Source organism: Oratosquilla oratoria, chromosome 34, assembly GCF_046742065.1.
Source record: "Oratosquilla oratoria isolate Oo_2021 chromosome 34, ASM4674206v1, whole genome shotgun sequence".
Classification (NCBI taxonomy): domain Eukaryota; kingdom Metazoa; phylum Arthropoda; class Malacostraca; order Stomatopoda; family Squillidae; genus Oratosquilla; species Oratosquilla oratoria.
This window is the reverse complement of record NC_134810.1, coordinates 35,470,290-35,486,652: the sequence shown is the minus strand read 5'-3', so window position 1 is coordinate 35,486,652 and position 16,363 is coordinate 35,470,290. Positions and strand designations below refer to the sequence as shown.

At 41.9% G+C, this 16,363-nt stretch overlaps 1 protein-coding gene across 6 annotated transcripts in view; it reads left to right on the top strand.

Moving 5' to 3' along the window:
• The window catches only part of Eaat1 (Excitatory amino acid transporter 1), a 320,273-nt gene that overhangs the window by 290,057 nt on the left and 13,853 nt on the right, over window positions 1-16,363 (top strand). For 4 of the 6 annotated variants that reach the window (XM_076173400.1, XM_076173395.1, XM_076173401.1 and 1 more), the window contains exons 6-9: window positions 4,949-4,994; window positions 8,912-8,956; window positions 14,532-14,718; window positions 16,226-16,363. The exon at window positions 16,226-16,363 is cut by the window's right edge and continues 96 nt beyond it. In XM_076173400.1, the coding sequence (XP_076029515.1) occupies window positions 4,949-4,994; window positions 8,912-8,956; window positions 14,532-14,718; window positions 16,226-16,363 (416 nt within the window). Of the gene's footprint in view, window positions 1-4,948; window positions 4,995-8,911; window positions 8,957-11,297; window positions 11,331-14,531; window positions 14,719-16,225 lie in introns of all 6 variants that reach the window. The other 2 variants (XM_076173396.1, XM_076173397.1) reach the window with 2 other exon arrangements.

Genomic DNA, 16,363 nt, shown 5'->3' with positions numbered 1-16,363 from the left:
GTAAACGTTCGCTGTTATTTTTGGGTGCTGCCCAAGGAATGTATCAGGGAGCAACGTTTCAAGGACAAGGATGAGGGAGTACGACACAAATCATCTGAAGAAAATAACCCGCAGTTAGCGGTAGAGATTGCTCGCTAGCTCTCCTTCCCTCACTCCTCTCTTCTCGTTTCCCTCTCCACCTCCCTTCACACCCTCTTCTTCCCTCTCCCTTCATCCTAGCACATCCCCTCACCTATATTTACCTTATTTTCATCTCTCCCTTCCCCCCCTCTCCCCTCCCTTCCCCCTCTCCCCTCCCTTCCCCCTCCCTTCCCCCTCCCTCTCCTCTCCCTTCCCCCTCCCTCTCCTCTCCCTTCCCCCTCCCTCTCCTCTCCCTTCCCCCTCCCTCTCCTCTCCCTTCCCCTCCTTCTCCTCTCCCTTCCTCCTCCCCCTCCTCTCCCTTCCCCCTCCCCTCCTCTCCCTTCCCCCTCCCCCTCCTCTCCCTTCCCCCTCCCCCTCCTCTCCCTTCCCCCTCCCCCTCCTCTCCCTTCCTCCTCCCCTCCTCTCCCATCCCCTCCTCCTCTCCCTTCCCCTCCTCCTCTCCCTTCCCCTCCCCCTCCTCTCCCTTCCCTCCTCCTCCCCTTACTCCCCCTCCCTCTCCTCTCCCTTCCCCCTCCCTCCCCTCTCCCTTCCCCCTCCCTCTCCTCTCCCTTCCCCCTCCCTCTCCTCTCCCTTCCCCTCCTTCTCCTCTCCCATCCCTTTCTCCTCTCTTCCCCCTCCTTCTCCTCTCCCTTCCACTTCCCCTTCCTTCCCTTTCTCCCTCCCCTTTCCTTCCCTCCCTCACCCCTTCATCAATTTTCCTTTCCCAATCTTTTCATTTTCTTTTCTCCCTATAAAGTATTCCCCTTTCCCCTTTTTCTTTTTCTTTTCCATTTTCCTCTTTTCTTTCCCCTTTACCCTTTCCTCCGTTCCCCTTTCCTTCTCTTCTTTTCCTCCTTTACCCTTTCCTCCGTTCCCCTTTCCTTCTCTTCTTTTCCTCCTCTCCTTTCCCCTTTTCCTTATCTCATTTCTCCTTATTTCCTTCCACTTTTCCTCCGTTTCTTCCCTCCTCCCTGCCACCAGGCCCCTCCTTCTCTGCAAACATTCTTAACTGTGTGAAAATAATTGATTATTTTTAGAATGAATGAAATGAGCTCCTTGGATCTCTCAGTGACGTCAACAGGGCGTTGTAGTGGCTCGGTAGCTTCGACCCGCGTCTTGAAGACATTGATCTTTTTTTTTTTTTTTTTTTTTTTTTTTTTTTTTTGCGCTGGGACGACGAAGACAGATCCTGCAAGGACGTGTGGAGAACCAATATTAGGACGCTATGCAAATGTCAAAGATAATAATAGACTTAGTAACCATGTAGTGGGCGCTGAAACTATAGGATGTTTTAAGAGGCTAGATAACTTTATGCATGTGGGATGATAGGTGATGTAGGACATGGAACTATCTAGTGTAAGCCTTATGATCTCTTGCAGTCTCCTTCATTCTTATAGTCTTACAAGTCCATAAGAAGAACTGTTGAGCCGTAATGAGAACTGGAAATGTCTTTTCGAAAAAAGAGGCTAGAGTGATGAAGCCTGTCTTGGGCAGAAAAGTGTTTCTCTGAGTGTCTTGGCACACGTGGGGTCTTGTGACCATATACGGCCCGGCTGACTAACTGGCCCGGAATTTTTCCTCCGAGAACCTGTGATGCAGGCAGGGCTCCTCTTAAGATACAGAGGTCCGGGAGGTGAAGAGGGAGGAGGAAGAGGAGGAGGAAGAGGAAGAGGGAGGAGGAAGAGGAGGAGGAAGAGGAAGAGGGAGGAGGAACAGCACCAGGAAGAAGAAGGAGGAGCAGGAAGAAGGAGGAGGAGGAGGGGGGACTGGGAAGAGGGGAGCGTGGAGAGGAAGGGGAAGTGTTGAGAGGCCTGATTAGGCTGTGATGCAAAGACGTGGGAGGGAGTCGCACACACACACACACACGCGCATACGAAGGTGGTAGAGTAAGTTCAGGTGGTGGAGTTGGAGTTGCAGATGTTGGTTGAGACGGTGGAGGTAGGAGAGTTAGCTGGTATGTGTAACGAATGGCGGGCCACCTTTTCTCCGTTTTCGTAGAATCGTCCCTAGTGACGTCACGAGTTGTGAAGCGGTGAACTTAAGCTTTGCGCGCGCAGAACCTTAGATGGTTTCATCTCTCCGCGTGTATGAGGGGAAATGGAACAACAAACTCCGGAATCCTTGGCTGAATAGATTCGTCTGTAGGTGCTCGGGACTGATTCAGATTCCTATTAACCTAAGCCTAGTTAACACGCTAGTGCTAGGTACAAGTTAACTTACATGGCAAGTGAGTGTTCACACTGGGATAGTTTGGAGGCAAGTTAACTCACTTCCCGTTGACATTGGGCAAGTAGAGGGGTAGTTTATAAGTCGCTATAGCCAGCGGTTACTAAACTAGTCCTGTATCAACGAGGCTTTATAGAAGGCTGAGGCAATCCTTGTAGAAAAAAAAAATAAATAAATAAATAAAAAACGCGCTGGATGGCCTTGACCGCCGAGAGAGGGGCAGAGCGAGTTTTTACTTAAATAGAATCACCAGAATTTTTTTTATGAAAATTTAAGAGGAGATGGATAGATCAGTATTAAAGGAGTAGTATTGTCCGCTAAGGAAGAGACTATTTAGTTAGACTTGTTGCTCTCACTTACTCCATGGGGTAACATGCTGCAGTGAATTGTACACTGGTCTCGTAATGTGTCCATTTCTGTTCGTCTTTCGTATCTAATTCTTCACGTAGGTGTGATTCACCATGGTCTTGGATCACGTGTTGGACTCGTGATCTACAGCTATTACCCTCCCGGATGAGAGCTCAGAGCTCGTGTGTGTGTGTGTGTGTGTGTGTGTGTGTGTGTGTGTGTGTGTGTGTGTATTCACTTGGTCTTTGGATCACGTGTTGGACTCGTGATCGACAGCTATTTCCCTCCTGGAAGAGAGCTCAGAGCTCGTAGGTCCGATCTATGGGTAATGCTATGACCTTGCACACACACACACCCCCAACTCCCCGCCCACGAGAGTTGGAGTAACACCCCTCAGCGCTGCGATACTGATATTATTTCAGCCCCGGGCGAGGATCGAACCCGGACCTCCGTAGTGGCAGGCCAGAGCTCTAACCACAGCGCCATGTTTGTGTGTGTGTGTGTGTGTGTGTGTGTGTGTGTGTGTGTGTGTGCGCGCGCGTGTGTGTGTGTGGTGTATGTGCGTGCGCACATATAGGTGCACGTGTACTTGCGCGTACGTATTCATGTGTCCATGTGCAAGACCGAAAGAATACATCGATCTTGTCCATGTGTATGTGTCCGAACGCGCGTGTGTACGTGTACGTGTGCGTGTGTGTTATCATTATTTTATATGTTTACATGTTTTGAAACACACTGTGCACAACTGTCTCCTTTCATTCCGTTATCCCTATTTTTTTTTTTTTTTTTTTTTTTTTTTTTTTTTTTTTATCCTGAGTTATCCTTTCCACTTGAACTGTCGACGACTGACTCGAATTCCTGTGGCTTTTCCACGGAGACCCTGCGGCAGAGGTCGCTGGGTCGAACTGGTCGGCCGCATGACGACAAACTCGAACAGCTCTCAGTTGTGTTGTGGGTATTGCTGCTTCCCGCGCATTTGGCGCAATGGAATATGTACAATAACCTTCCTTTCCTGGATTTTTTTTTTTTTTTTTTTTCCTCCTCGATTTACGGAACTAGTGCCAGCTCGATGGTTCAGAACAGTTCATATACACTGTTCTTCACGCGATGTCACTGTTATTTGCGGCGGTGCTCTGACCTCAGGGGGAGGGGAAGGAGGTTCCACTCAACCGCAGGCGGCGCCAGGGGAAACTGTGCTGGACCACCGCAAGGTTGAGGTCCTGGTGACTGTTCCTCAAAAAAAAAAAAAAAAAATAAATAAATAAAAAAAAAATAATAATCTATGTTTGGTGGGTGTTAGGGGGTTCTAATATAACCTTGATTCTCGGCGATGGTTAAGTTGTAGATAACTCGTGAGTGGACTTGCTGTTGGTTTGATACGCGGTTAGTCTTTAATCTGGAACTGGCACCGGATGTTTATGTCTTCTTCTTTTTCTTTCTTCCTCTCTAACTCCCTCCCTCGCTCTTTCCCTTTCTCCCTTTCTCATTTTTCCCTTTCCCTTTCTATGTGTGCGTGTGTACGTGTGTGTCTGCGTGTGTGCCGGTGTGTGTGTGTGTGTGTGTGTGTGTGTGTGTGTGTTCGTGTGTGTGTTTGTCTCGTGTGCTTGCACGCGCGCGTGTGTGTGTGTGTGTGTGTGTGTGTGTGTGTGTGTGTGTGTGTGTGTACGTGTGTATTTGTCTCGTGTGCATGCACGTGTGCATGTGCGTATGCATGTGCGTATACGTGTGCGTGCGCTTGCACGTTCTTGTGCGTATGTGCGTGTGCGTGTGGTAGTAGCGGCATCGACTGCGGTAATTGTGTCTATGTGGAGCCCGCCTGGCTTCCTAAAAGACAAAAGATCGTGTCCTTCCAGTTAACCTCGACTCGAGAGGACGCATTTCGTAGTTCGGTCATGCTCTCCAGAACCCGTGGCGGATCTCGGACATTGGGATGTAGGAGTGTTCTACAGCAGAGAAGGACAACAAAACTTCTGGAAATAAAACAAGTGCGAAGAATAGCACAAGAGTACTACAGTAGAACCCTAAAAAATAAAAATAAAATAAAAATAAAAAATAATTGACACTGACGTCTCAATGGATTTTTTTTTTTTAGGAGTGATGAGCAAAGACAGGTTTTGCCTTTTTCGATACTTTTTTTTTACCTCCCCACCCTGACCATGACTTCAGGGGTCTGCCCTTGATATGCCAAAGAACATAGCCATGCCGTTTTTGGAAGTGAACTGCAGCGTTAAGATTATTTTTCTCTTTCTTCCAGTACCGCACCAAGCTGGTCCCCCCTAAGCTGGACGTCAACGACACTCGTAAGTACATTTGCGTGATGCATAGTTCAACGTAAAGGTAGCGGGACGCTAGGCATTTCTCGCTAGCATGCTACTTGCTTTTGCTACTTCTTTAGAGTAGAAACGACTTCGGTTAAGATCTTTGTTTTTCAAATTTCCAAATGTCAAATTACTCTTACGTTGTATAGTGAAAAGTTGACACATTATTTAGATGTTCTTACGAAAGTAGAATATTGTAACCAAAGTCATTTCTACCCAAACGAAGAAGCAAAAGCAAGTAGCATACTAGCCTAGTGTGCTACCATCTTAACCTCCCCCCATTCTAACGTGTTTCGATTTCTTTCTTTGTAACTAATTTGATTCCTTTTTTTTTACTTGGAGTGAGTCTGTCTTGTTACCCACTAATACATTCCCTCCAAGCATCTTGTTGCATATTTCTATTAGTGCATCGTACAACTAGGCTTGTGTATTCTAGTAGCCCAAGAGTCTAGTGTTTGTATCCCTTGTTATACTCTACTTGTAGTTTCAGCAGCACTTGACAGTGGAATGCCATATTTCAACTGCCCCATGTACTCCAGTGCTTTTCGTTTTTTTTTTCTTTATTATAGCAGAACATGGTCTTTGTAGTTCTGCAGTCTTCATCCTCCTTTTGGCTATCCCGTACACTCGACGAGCAGCTACTTTGGCAATAGTTTATCGCGTTGTTCGTGTGTGTGTGTGTGTGTGTGTGTGTGTGTGTGTGTGTGTGTGTGTGTGTGTGTGTGTGTGTGTGTGTGTGTGTGTGTGTGTGTGTGTGTGTGTGTGTGTGTGTGTGTGTATTTACCTAGTTGTACTTTGTGGGAGAAGAGCTATGCTCGTAGTGACCCGCAGTTGTATCTTTCCGCATCCAGTTCTTTCCTAAAATCATGTATAGTTTTACCACTCACTGTGTGTGTGTGTGTGTGCGTGTGCGTGTGTGTGTGTGTGTGTTCGTGTGTTTATGTTCGTGTGCGTGTGTGTATGTATGTAATTGTTTCAGTGTGTGTTTATGCGTGTACGTGAGCATTTGCGTATATGTAACATGAAACTCGTTGCTCTCTCTTTCTCTGTGTGCGTGCGTGCGCATTTGTTTGTTTGTTTTTCCCTACCGCATCCTCTATACTATTATTCTATCTATTACTATACTCCCCCAGTCTACAGTGTAACCACACAGGCGGCTATTGAACTCCGTTCGCTTCCTCTGCATCTTAGCTGATGCTGCTTTCCATACACTTGGTCCGAAAGTCTATGGCATGGTTGCATCTTATTGACAACTGATGATAGCGACGATGTGCAACTGTAGACACCAATCTATCAGGCGGAGTGTCTCTGACGGTGGAAGGAGAGAGGGAGTGAACGAATGAACTGCCAGAATACTTTAGTTTTTTCCGTATTTGACAGATGACGTTTGTCAATAAAAAGTCGATGTACAGAAACGTTGCGATTGTAGCACATCAAATTGTATAAATACACCAGCTGTTATCACAGTGTATCAATGGTTCTTCAAAGTTAAATGATAGTGTCTGTCACTAACCAGTGTTCTAGCTGCCACTTTTGTGCGTAACTCCTTATTTGAGGGTTAATCCTGTTAAGAAGGTTTACGCTGTAACTGACATCGCAAACTCTAAACTTCTTCTTTTGGAGAGTTAATCGTGTTTATGTTGTAACTGGCATCGCAACCTCAAAACTTTTTTCTTATTCCTCTTCTTTGTCTTTCTTTTCTTCACAGCGAGTACGATGTGTACTTCCCCCCCCCCTTCCCCAAAATTCGGATTTCTGTGAAATACTGAAACTCTTCTTTGTAGTAGACGAAGGTTCTGTGAACATATTTTGTAGATCTTATTTCGCTCCTTTCTTTTGTAGACGCAGTGCAAACGGGTTCTGAAACTATAACTTCTTTCCTTCCTTTTTTAAACCTGTCATGGTTTCTATGTCTTGTTAAGGTTTCGATAAGGAATTTGGATTCTTTTTAATGAGGTTGGATCCTTTTTAAAGAGATTAGATCCCTTATAAGGTGGTTAGGTTTTTTTTTTTTTTTTTTAGAGAATTCGGATCCTTTAAGAGGAATTCAACACCTTTAAAAGGGATCAAACTCCATTTAAAGGACCTGAACTCATTAAGAATTACCCAATCCCATTTTTAGAATCTAATTCCCTTAAGATTGCTCTGAATGTTGCATATTGTTTTTGGTTATGCGAGTATGGCAATATGTACCAGTTCCTGATGAAATGTATTTCCAAAGCGAACGAGACCTCTGTTTTGCTGCTACCCTAAGGCCCTGTTCACACTAGCGGTTTGAACCGCGCGGAAACCGTGGCAGTACCGCATAGTCAAGGATAAACTGCGTGGTTGTGTATGAACGCTTCCATTGACTTACATTGTAATTGAACCTCCGCGGTTGAAACCGCTAGTGTGAACAGGGCCTAAATCTAAGATGTACTAGTTTGAGTAGTTCGTGGTCACTGGTACATGTAATTTTGCTTGTTCATCGTTGTGATTCTGGTGCATTATGTATATTACTGTGCTTCAGTACTACTGTTACATTTTTGCATGTTTCTATTGTGTGACCTGATTGTTACCAGCTGCAGGTTGGCATGAAAGAATAAAAAAAAACGCTACAGGTCGTCTCGGTGGTAAAGAGTGGCAAATGTGTTCATAATTTTGATACTAGAGAAAAAAATCTCAGTTTTGCTCTCTCGTTTCCACTATATAAGTGTAAAGACATTTAAAGTGAAAACCTTTTGAGCCGTTTTGATACATGATAGTCATAAACGTTTAACAATTGTTATTGAGATAATGTACATCCAAAAAGGCATTCATACATATTAGAACTGTTCATTTCGAAACTCCACGCCATCCATAACAAACGCTAATGACATAACTATTCATATTAAGTCGGTTTTATTTCTTAATTTCTCGGTAGCAAATACGGTCCTTGGATACCCCCACTAGTGAGTTCTTAAATAAAGGAATGCATCCTGACTGTCACAGTAATGAGTGCCACATTAGACATGATGATGAGCAGCCACGAAGAATGAAATGGGCTCCTGTTGTTCTTTAACTCGCACGCCTCTCCAGATGGCGTAGGTGTCGAGTTCCATCTCATGACGTCATGTCGCTGTGGACAACAGCTTCCCAATTACTTTCATATTCATAATGAACTCTACATCAACATAAATCTCATTTGTGTATTGACGATAAATTCGGTATTAATGGCAAGTTAAGAGAGTTATTGTGTTTATTTAAGGCACTACTTTTTTTTTTTATAAATGTCGCGGCCTCTGGGCTCTTTCCCACAGTCGGTTGACAGTGACAACACTCGTCCGCGTACGTTAAGTCGGGACATTTGAAACTCGCCTCACATAGACTTTTTGCCCCTTGCGGATCTTCACACACACAAAAGTTGCTACCAGACGTGCTAGTAATAAGAGGCTTGAAATGGAAGTTGCGTTTTCATCTGATACTTGATACAAATAGGATTACCGCTTGAAAGGGCTACATTTACAAGTTTGGTTTATTATTTCTCTTGAAACTATAAAGTTGGCGTGGTAATAAAAAAATACTGAAGCTATCTGAATTCTTCATTTTGCATATATCAACGATGTGAGAGAGTAGTAAATGATGCTAATTCACTACATAGAATTTTGTATAATGTCGATATCAAAATGCCGGCCTGTGGCGTTGCAGTTGTTACTAAATGTAGATAATGTTTGTGTATTGCCATTGAATATAATTTGAGTATACCATTTCGTAAAAGTACGATGAAATGCTGCTACAGGCGAGTGTTTACCTGCTTTCTGCATGTGTATACCTACTTGTAGCATATCAGAGTAGGCTACAATTATTTTCACCCTGTGAGGTCGACAACAGTTAGGGCTTTTGCCTTTGCACGAAAAACTAACATCCTTGTCGCGTTTCAGGATATGCATACCTGATGGAGAAGTACAACCTTACGGAAGGAGAGCGTAAGTAATTCTGAGTAATTTCGAAAGAAAACATGGGAACTTCTTCGACACGCACGCACGCACACACGCACGTATACTTTCACGAGAGTGCGCGTGCGCGTGTGCACTCGACTGCTCTATGTTGGGGTCTACGTTCTTGGGTATAATGAAGCTTATTTTCTCAATATTTTTTCCGCTTTAAGCCAGATATCATGGTGCAAAGCTTGCCGACCGAAGGTGATGGGAGATTTTTTCTTCTTCTTTCTCAACATGCAAAGTTAATTCTTGATTATATAATGTATTTCTACACCAACACTGAAAGCAAAATATCGATCACGCTTCTGATTTACTGGTTGGTATAATGCATTGGTATGCATCTTCATGCTTTTTGTTATGTTGTTTTTACACAGATCTTGTGACACTGTCGACACGTACCATCCTTCACATAATTTACTCCTTCTTTAACCGTGATGAAATTTAACACGACAATATTAAGGAGTGAATACCCTTTTTTAATACTATTCTTGTTCATTTCTGTATGAGAGAATTACCATTAGTGTAATGTTTTTGATACCACTGAAGCGTTTTGCATTTTTTTTAGGATATATTCTCGGAATGGCAGAATTAAAACTGTTCCTCTACTTTTACGATTTGCATGAAATAAAAAAAATATATATTTCAAGGACCTTTTGGTTACGGTTTTTTTTTTTTTTTTTTTTTTTTTTGTTTTTTTTTTTTTTTTTTTTTTATTTTTTTTTTTTTTTTTTTTTTTTTTTTTTTTTTTTTTCTTTTTTAGTTCAATGATGGTGGTCAGGGCTGCTAAGCCTAATGTATGTGACAACTTCTTCCACCCTCATCTTCAAGAAATAAAAAAAATAATTATATATAAAATTTGATCACCAGTGGGTAGGACAGAGAGGAAAATTGTCGAGTGCACAGTTGCCAGTTTACTTTTTGATGTGGGGTTTAATTAAACGAGTTATCTCTATCCATAAGAAAGACAAGAAATTGAAAGAAAATGCAACCACAGGGTTCTTGAAATTTTATGCAAATCGGTAATACGTCTTTCTAGTAATTTAATATGTTTTGGTTGAGAATAAAAATCTTAATAGTATATACACGTATCAACCATGCAGAACATCAAAGAAATGAAAAGATAGACTGAAGAAAGGGCTTTCCTCCGTACACCCCTTTCGATCCGAAAACTAGGCCTTCACAAGATCCTCTTGCGTCTAAAAATAAATAAATGAATAAATGAAATTAATTAAATGATTAACGAGTTGATTGATACAGAATTAAATCAGGCCTGAGTTGGATTGAAAGCGTTCAATCGCTTCATTACCACCATATCCTCCGATTTCTGGACGCGATTTTGGTGTGACCACCTCTCCCCACTCATCCAGAAACACAGACAAATATTTGTCTGTGTTTCCTCCACGGTCCTACACTAACCCCGAGACTCCTTCAGCTGCTTTTCACAATTGTATGATCATGTTCAATACATTTTTGCAAGTGAGGGTTCGAAAGTCGTTTCATCCCCGTTCCGCCAAAAAGAAGACTAGAGTCGACTCCGAGTGAACTTTGAAATGCGATGCTGGAACCTAACGTTAATTTCAATATTTAGTTGTAGTTTTTTTTATCTATAGAATATATATAGTATTTCATGAAACCAATGAAGAAATACGGGGCTATCCCTTTTCTTCACTTTCAGTCATTCATTTTTGTTAATAAACATTCATATTATCCTCTACACATTCACGGCCATGTAAAATCTTGGAGGATTGAGTGAAAGAATAATATTTCTACATTAGAATATCTAACTCATCCGCAAATTTGATTAGATTGAAAAAATAATGCAGAAATGATGAAGGGGGTGCCCCCATAACAAAGTGGTTCCAAATTTCGAAAAGAAGTCTGTGGTAAGGGGATAAGACGACTTCTGGACCCTCTAAATCTAGATCAAGGTTCACCAAACTCTTCTTCACAGTGGTCCAGATAACTGAGATAATGACAAGCGCATGTCGCATAACAGTTGTTTATTAACACATTGAATATTCTACATTTTTTCAATAATGATAATTAAAAAAAAATATTGACATGCACAATGCGGCTGAGAGCCGAATGAATTGATTTCGCGGGCCATAGTTTGGTGATCCGTGATCTAGAAGACTAACTCCGTTCTTCATTAACACGATACTAATACCCCATGGCTGGCCGCAACGACCTCCGGGACAGAGCCGACATGGGGAAAGTTTCCTCCGCCTTGACTTTGACAAGCCAGCCTTTTTCAAGGGCGCTTTATTCAGACAGAAGCCTTTCTGTCGCGCTCCTTGCTAAGGTCGTTTTGTTGACTGTCTTCCAGGTATTGCCAAGTACAACTTGTCAGATGGCGATCGTAAGTAGTATTGGAGAGTGTCTGTCCTATTCTCCCTTCCCCTCTCTGTGCGCAAACCAAGAGTCTTTTTGTTGCCTGTATGTTCTCAAAAAAAAAGTACGGTGTAATTTTTGCATAAATCCTACATAGATATGGAATCAAGAAGGAATAAAAACAGAAAAAGTTTTTTTTCATAGTGCATTGTAAGCTCTTCTACATGGCATGCTTGTTTAATGCAGTTCGTCTACATGTTCAACTCGTATATTTCTCGAAAAGGTCTGCAAACAAACGCAGCCGGTTGTTGACGTGCACGTGTACATACTGAGAATGCATTTCACAGATGAAAGACAGAAACAAACTAGTATGTTTCGAGGGTCATCTTGGACACCATGACGTCAGTGATTCATGCTGTGCCTTCTCGTTGAGAATCTTATGTGAACTAAGACATTTTTAACAGCCCTCTAAATGTGCCTGATCTGTCATGAGAGGGTCAGCTTGTCGGGCAAATGGGTCGTACAAGACGCCCACCAGCACTGAGTGACGTCATGTCGTCAAGCAGCCCAGACGAACTTGCTTCAGCCTGCGCTAAATAATATAACCAATCATCTCTCACTCTAAATAACCGTTCTTTAAGCATTCCACACCATCATCTTTCTCCCTGCGCAGAAACCACATCCCTTCCCCACCCCTTGAAATGCTTGTAGATAATTTTTTGTGAAGTAAAGTAGTGCTTGTAGCTGAAATCTAAAGATCCCCAAATGTGTGTAGTATTCGATCATAAATTCGTATAATCCTGAAAAGAAAATAGCAAAAAAAATTCACACATCTCCCTTCATGAAAAAATATATCCTGTGTTCCTGCTAGCCCCAGACGATTTCGTTCAGGCAAAGGGTTGGGTCTGGGACTGAAATGTGTATGAAGTCCATCAGTCCATTCCTCAGCTGAATGTCGTCTTAGGCATGGCAGAGCATAATCTATAAAACGTCTCATTACCATCGTGACAAGGGATTTGACATCTCCGCAAAACTTCCTCTTCCTTTTGCATCGTCACGAAACTCCTGCATCGTCATCGACCCGGACCCTACTGCACGTGTGCTATGCCAGAAGAAGACCAAAAGCATGTAAACAGACACAAACGGTAACCAACCCGAGCTATGCGTTGTTGTCCCCATCATGTCACACAGCGGAGGAGGTGTGTACCGTGAATGAGAATCGGATCCCGCCGTTGCAGGATGAAAAACTTCAAGAAGAGTGTGAGGTGAGGTCGTGGACGCTATCGGCCAGAGATATTTTGGCCTTCAAGTCCGGAAGATCCCACCCTATGCTAGTACCAGCGGGAACAAAGCTTTTAGAGTGCATCGCCGCGTTGACGGGATGGGCAGACCTGTAAACCAAAAAGGACTTAGGTCGATAGATACAATAACTCCTCCTGCATGTGGTCGTTTATTACATGCAAAGCGTTCCGTGAGAGATGGATTTCAGTTTCCCAAAAGAGCAAGTACGTTCCATTAACGAAAAATGCACGAAAACGTTTGATTAAAGAAAGGATGGGAGGGGGGCGCGTTCGATTCAGAAAAGAAACTATTCTTAGATGACGCGATTGTTTTCGATCCTTCAAGAGAGTGAGCGTGATTGATTCATTGAATGACCAAGTACGTTCGTTTCTCTAATTAATTTCACGTTCTGCATGCGAGTGGAGTACGTTCATTACACGGAAGAAGTGAGGATGGGAAACAAGCGCGTTAGATTATCAAAAACTGTGATTTCCAAACTTTTTGCCAGAACGACTTTTGTCCAGCACCTCCCAGGCTATGGCCGCAATTCCAGCGGTCCTTTTAACGCAGCTTACCGAGCGAAAATAAATGCAATTCATAGTTTCACTCATCTATCACTGGGCAAGAGTATACTCTTAAGACGGAAAAGGCAGTATGGAATTAATTTCATAAATGTCGTATAATACAATACAAAGTTGCTTTTGATATTCCGAAGGACGAGCGATCCCAGATGTTATCAAACTGCGCTTCCACGGGCTTCACCAGCGACGACCGTTAAAAGTTCGTTCGAGTAAAAACGGCTTCGGTTTCAATATTTTATTTTTCAAATCTCCAAATATCAAATCATCTTTCCGTCATATATAGCAAAGAAGAATGATGAACTATGTGATTGTAAACCTATACGAATGTTAGATATATTGTTGAAATGTTCTTAGAGAAATCTAGATTTCTGTAAACGAAGCCATATTCTATTTATATAGAGGTTGGAGGTAAGATGTGGGAGGGAAAAAAATCCCAGTGTGATAACCCCTTAAGGTATCGCGTGTGTTGTAGTATCGGATGCTGGAACACGATCAAACTGATCAGTTGGCTTCACAAGGTCCACGGACAAGGTGACCAGAAAGAAACAAATATTTTTACTGACAAACAGAGAACCATTGCTTTCGGTTGCATATAACCTTTCTTGCTAGTAAATCGACAACATACAGTAGATACCTAAATTTCTATTAATGAACAGTCTGTTCATTCCATATATCTCTGCCGAACTTTCTATTCTTCATGTGACTTGATTATTGTCTGAAGATCTTTGGACCAAGCCAATACTTTTCTCATGTAAAACGGTGAGTTTAAGGTGTAATATATAGTAATACATTTCAGTTTAGGAAGACATGCATGCGTTATCGAAGGAAACAAGTCTTATTCTTTTAGATCACCAAAGCTGATCATCCTAAGCTCCTGTTACTGGAAGCTTATAAAGAGTGGCAGGGTCATCTAATTGATTATTTATCTTTCCTAAAAAAAATAATAAATAAAAATATATATAAAAAATAATAATAAAATAAATAGAGCCTTCGCACAATCACGTCACCTACAATTTTTTTTTTTTTTTCATTGTTTAAAAATTGCCCATATTTCAGTGTACGTGCGTTCGAATAACAAACATTAAAGGAACCGATCTTTTGATTCGTTTAAATCGAATGGAGAAGTATCGCAGCTCCTACATTTTCGTGAAATTGTGATGATCACTGATTAAAACCCCTCGAAGACTCGCAGACATTATTGCAGACTTCCTTCCTCATGACACTGAAAATTCTTGAAGAAATAAAAACACAAATATGATAAGTCACCTGATATAGGCGCTCTAAGTCAATTCCCGCATACCCTAGCTTCCTCCATAACTAGATTAAGCCATTTCGTTGAGTATTCTAGCCCACAATGTCATCTGCAGTGCCCCCCAAGGAGGAATGGGACATCGAAGGGGAATACACAGCGGCTCTCAACATCATGGGAATGGTGATGTTCGCAACAGCTCTCGGTCTGTCCCTCTCCAGGCTGGGACATAAGGGGAAGCCTCTCCTCGACGTCTTTCAGTCACTCTCGGATGCCTCCATGGTCATCACTTCCTGGCTCATCTGGTAAGTTTTTTTTTTAAGCATTTTTTGGTCTCTTCTCTGCTTGCCCTACTGTTAACCCCACACCTTTCGTACTATTCTCATCATGCCTTGTCCTAGACATACCTTCCTATCTTTTCCCAATTATTAGAACGAAGTATTCAATTTGTAAATCGGATCGTCTTCATTCCTTTTGCGTACATGTGTCTTCTCAACAAGACCTTGATTATCTTCTTTTCTGTATCCATCTTTATTCCGCGAATAGCTTTTATTTTTTATTTATTTTTATTTCTCCCCGTGTCATAGGTTTTCTACAGAAATCCATCTCCACATCTATTTTCCTTTCTACGACTAACTCTCATACAGAGATTTATTGTGCTTTTCTTTAACCTCAACTATGATATTTGTAACATTTTCTCACTTGTACTTATGTTGCTAGCCCGTTTCTTGCACCCATCAATCCATGCACTTCTACTTGTCAATGTCATTCCCCTTCCATCTGTTTTCACCTCTACGCCTCAAGTATATGAACATTTTCACTTCCTATCACGTTTCCGTTCGATATTTAAAATTACCGTATTTGCCGTCGCATAAGACGTGATTTTTTTTTATTTCAAATGTGTAAAGAAAATTGCCTTGCGTCTGTCACAATATTGTTTTTTTTTCACTCTTCTTATTATTTTTGTAGAATCTCCAAATATCTTGGCATCGCTCCATCATGTCAGTGACATTGATAAAAGAAATTATTGTGGCTAACACTGAACGTTGAGGAAATCCGCTGATCACGGCTCTCCGTCTTATATTGTCCTTTACTACTGTTCTCATGCATCCTCACATAAAAAAGACAAATAAATAAAAAGTTATGAAAATCACCCATTCGAGTAGCTGTCTTCCAGTATGCTCCACTTTCCACACAAGTCGATTGTAAGGTACTTTATCAAAAGCCTTCTCTAGGGCGAGATATACAGTAGAGTCCTTCCCTCTCTTTTAACACACCAATCACTTTCGAGTTAAAGCTTAAAAGGTTTGACACACATGGTCCTCAAGATCTGACTCTCTCAGAATGTTCATCTCTCAAGATATTTGCTCCATCGATTTTTCACAATCCTTTCACATAATTTCACTATTGTATTTGTCAGTGATGACGGCCTATAATCTAGTTGTGTCTCCTTACTTCTACCTTTGTGAATTGGTACCACATTACCCTTCTTCCAGTCATGTGGCACTATTCCTTCTTTTAGTGACCATTCAATGTATGTGTGTGTGTGTGTGTGTGTGTGTATGTGTATATGTGTGTACGTATGTATTGGTATCTGGAATTGAAAAAGTGCTCATGTACGTATTTGATTTTTTGTATCTTCTTGTTTATATATAGATATATCTATCCATTTAATCATTTATATATCTATTTACTTATCAATTTATTTATCCATCTATTTATTCCTTTATGTACTTATTCATTTATACATTTGTCTAATTTTATTTCTGTTTATTTATGTACCTATCTATTCATCTATAATTTTTTTGACAGGATCTCTCCTCTGGGTATTCTGTTTTTGGTCGCGGCAATGATGCTGGAGATGGAAGACTTCAGCGTGATGCTGGGCCAGCTCGGCCGCTACTTCTGCACGGTGCTCCTGGGCATCTTCATCCACGGCTTCATCATCCT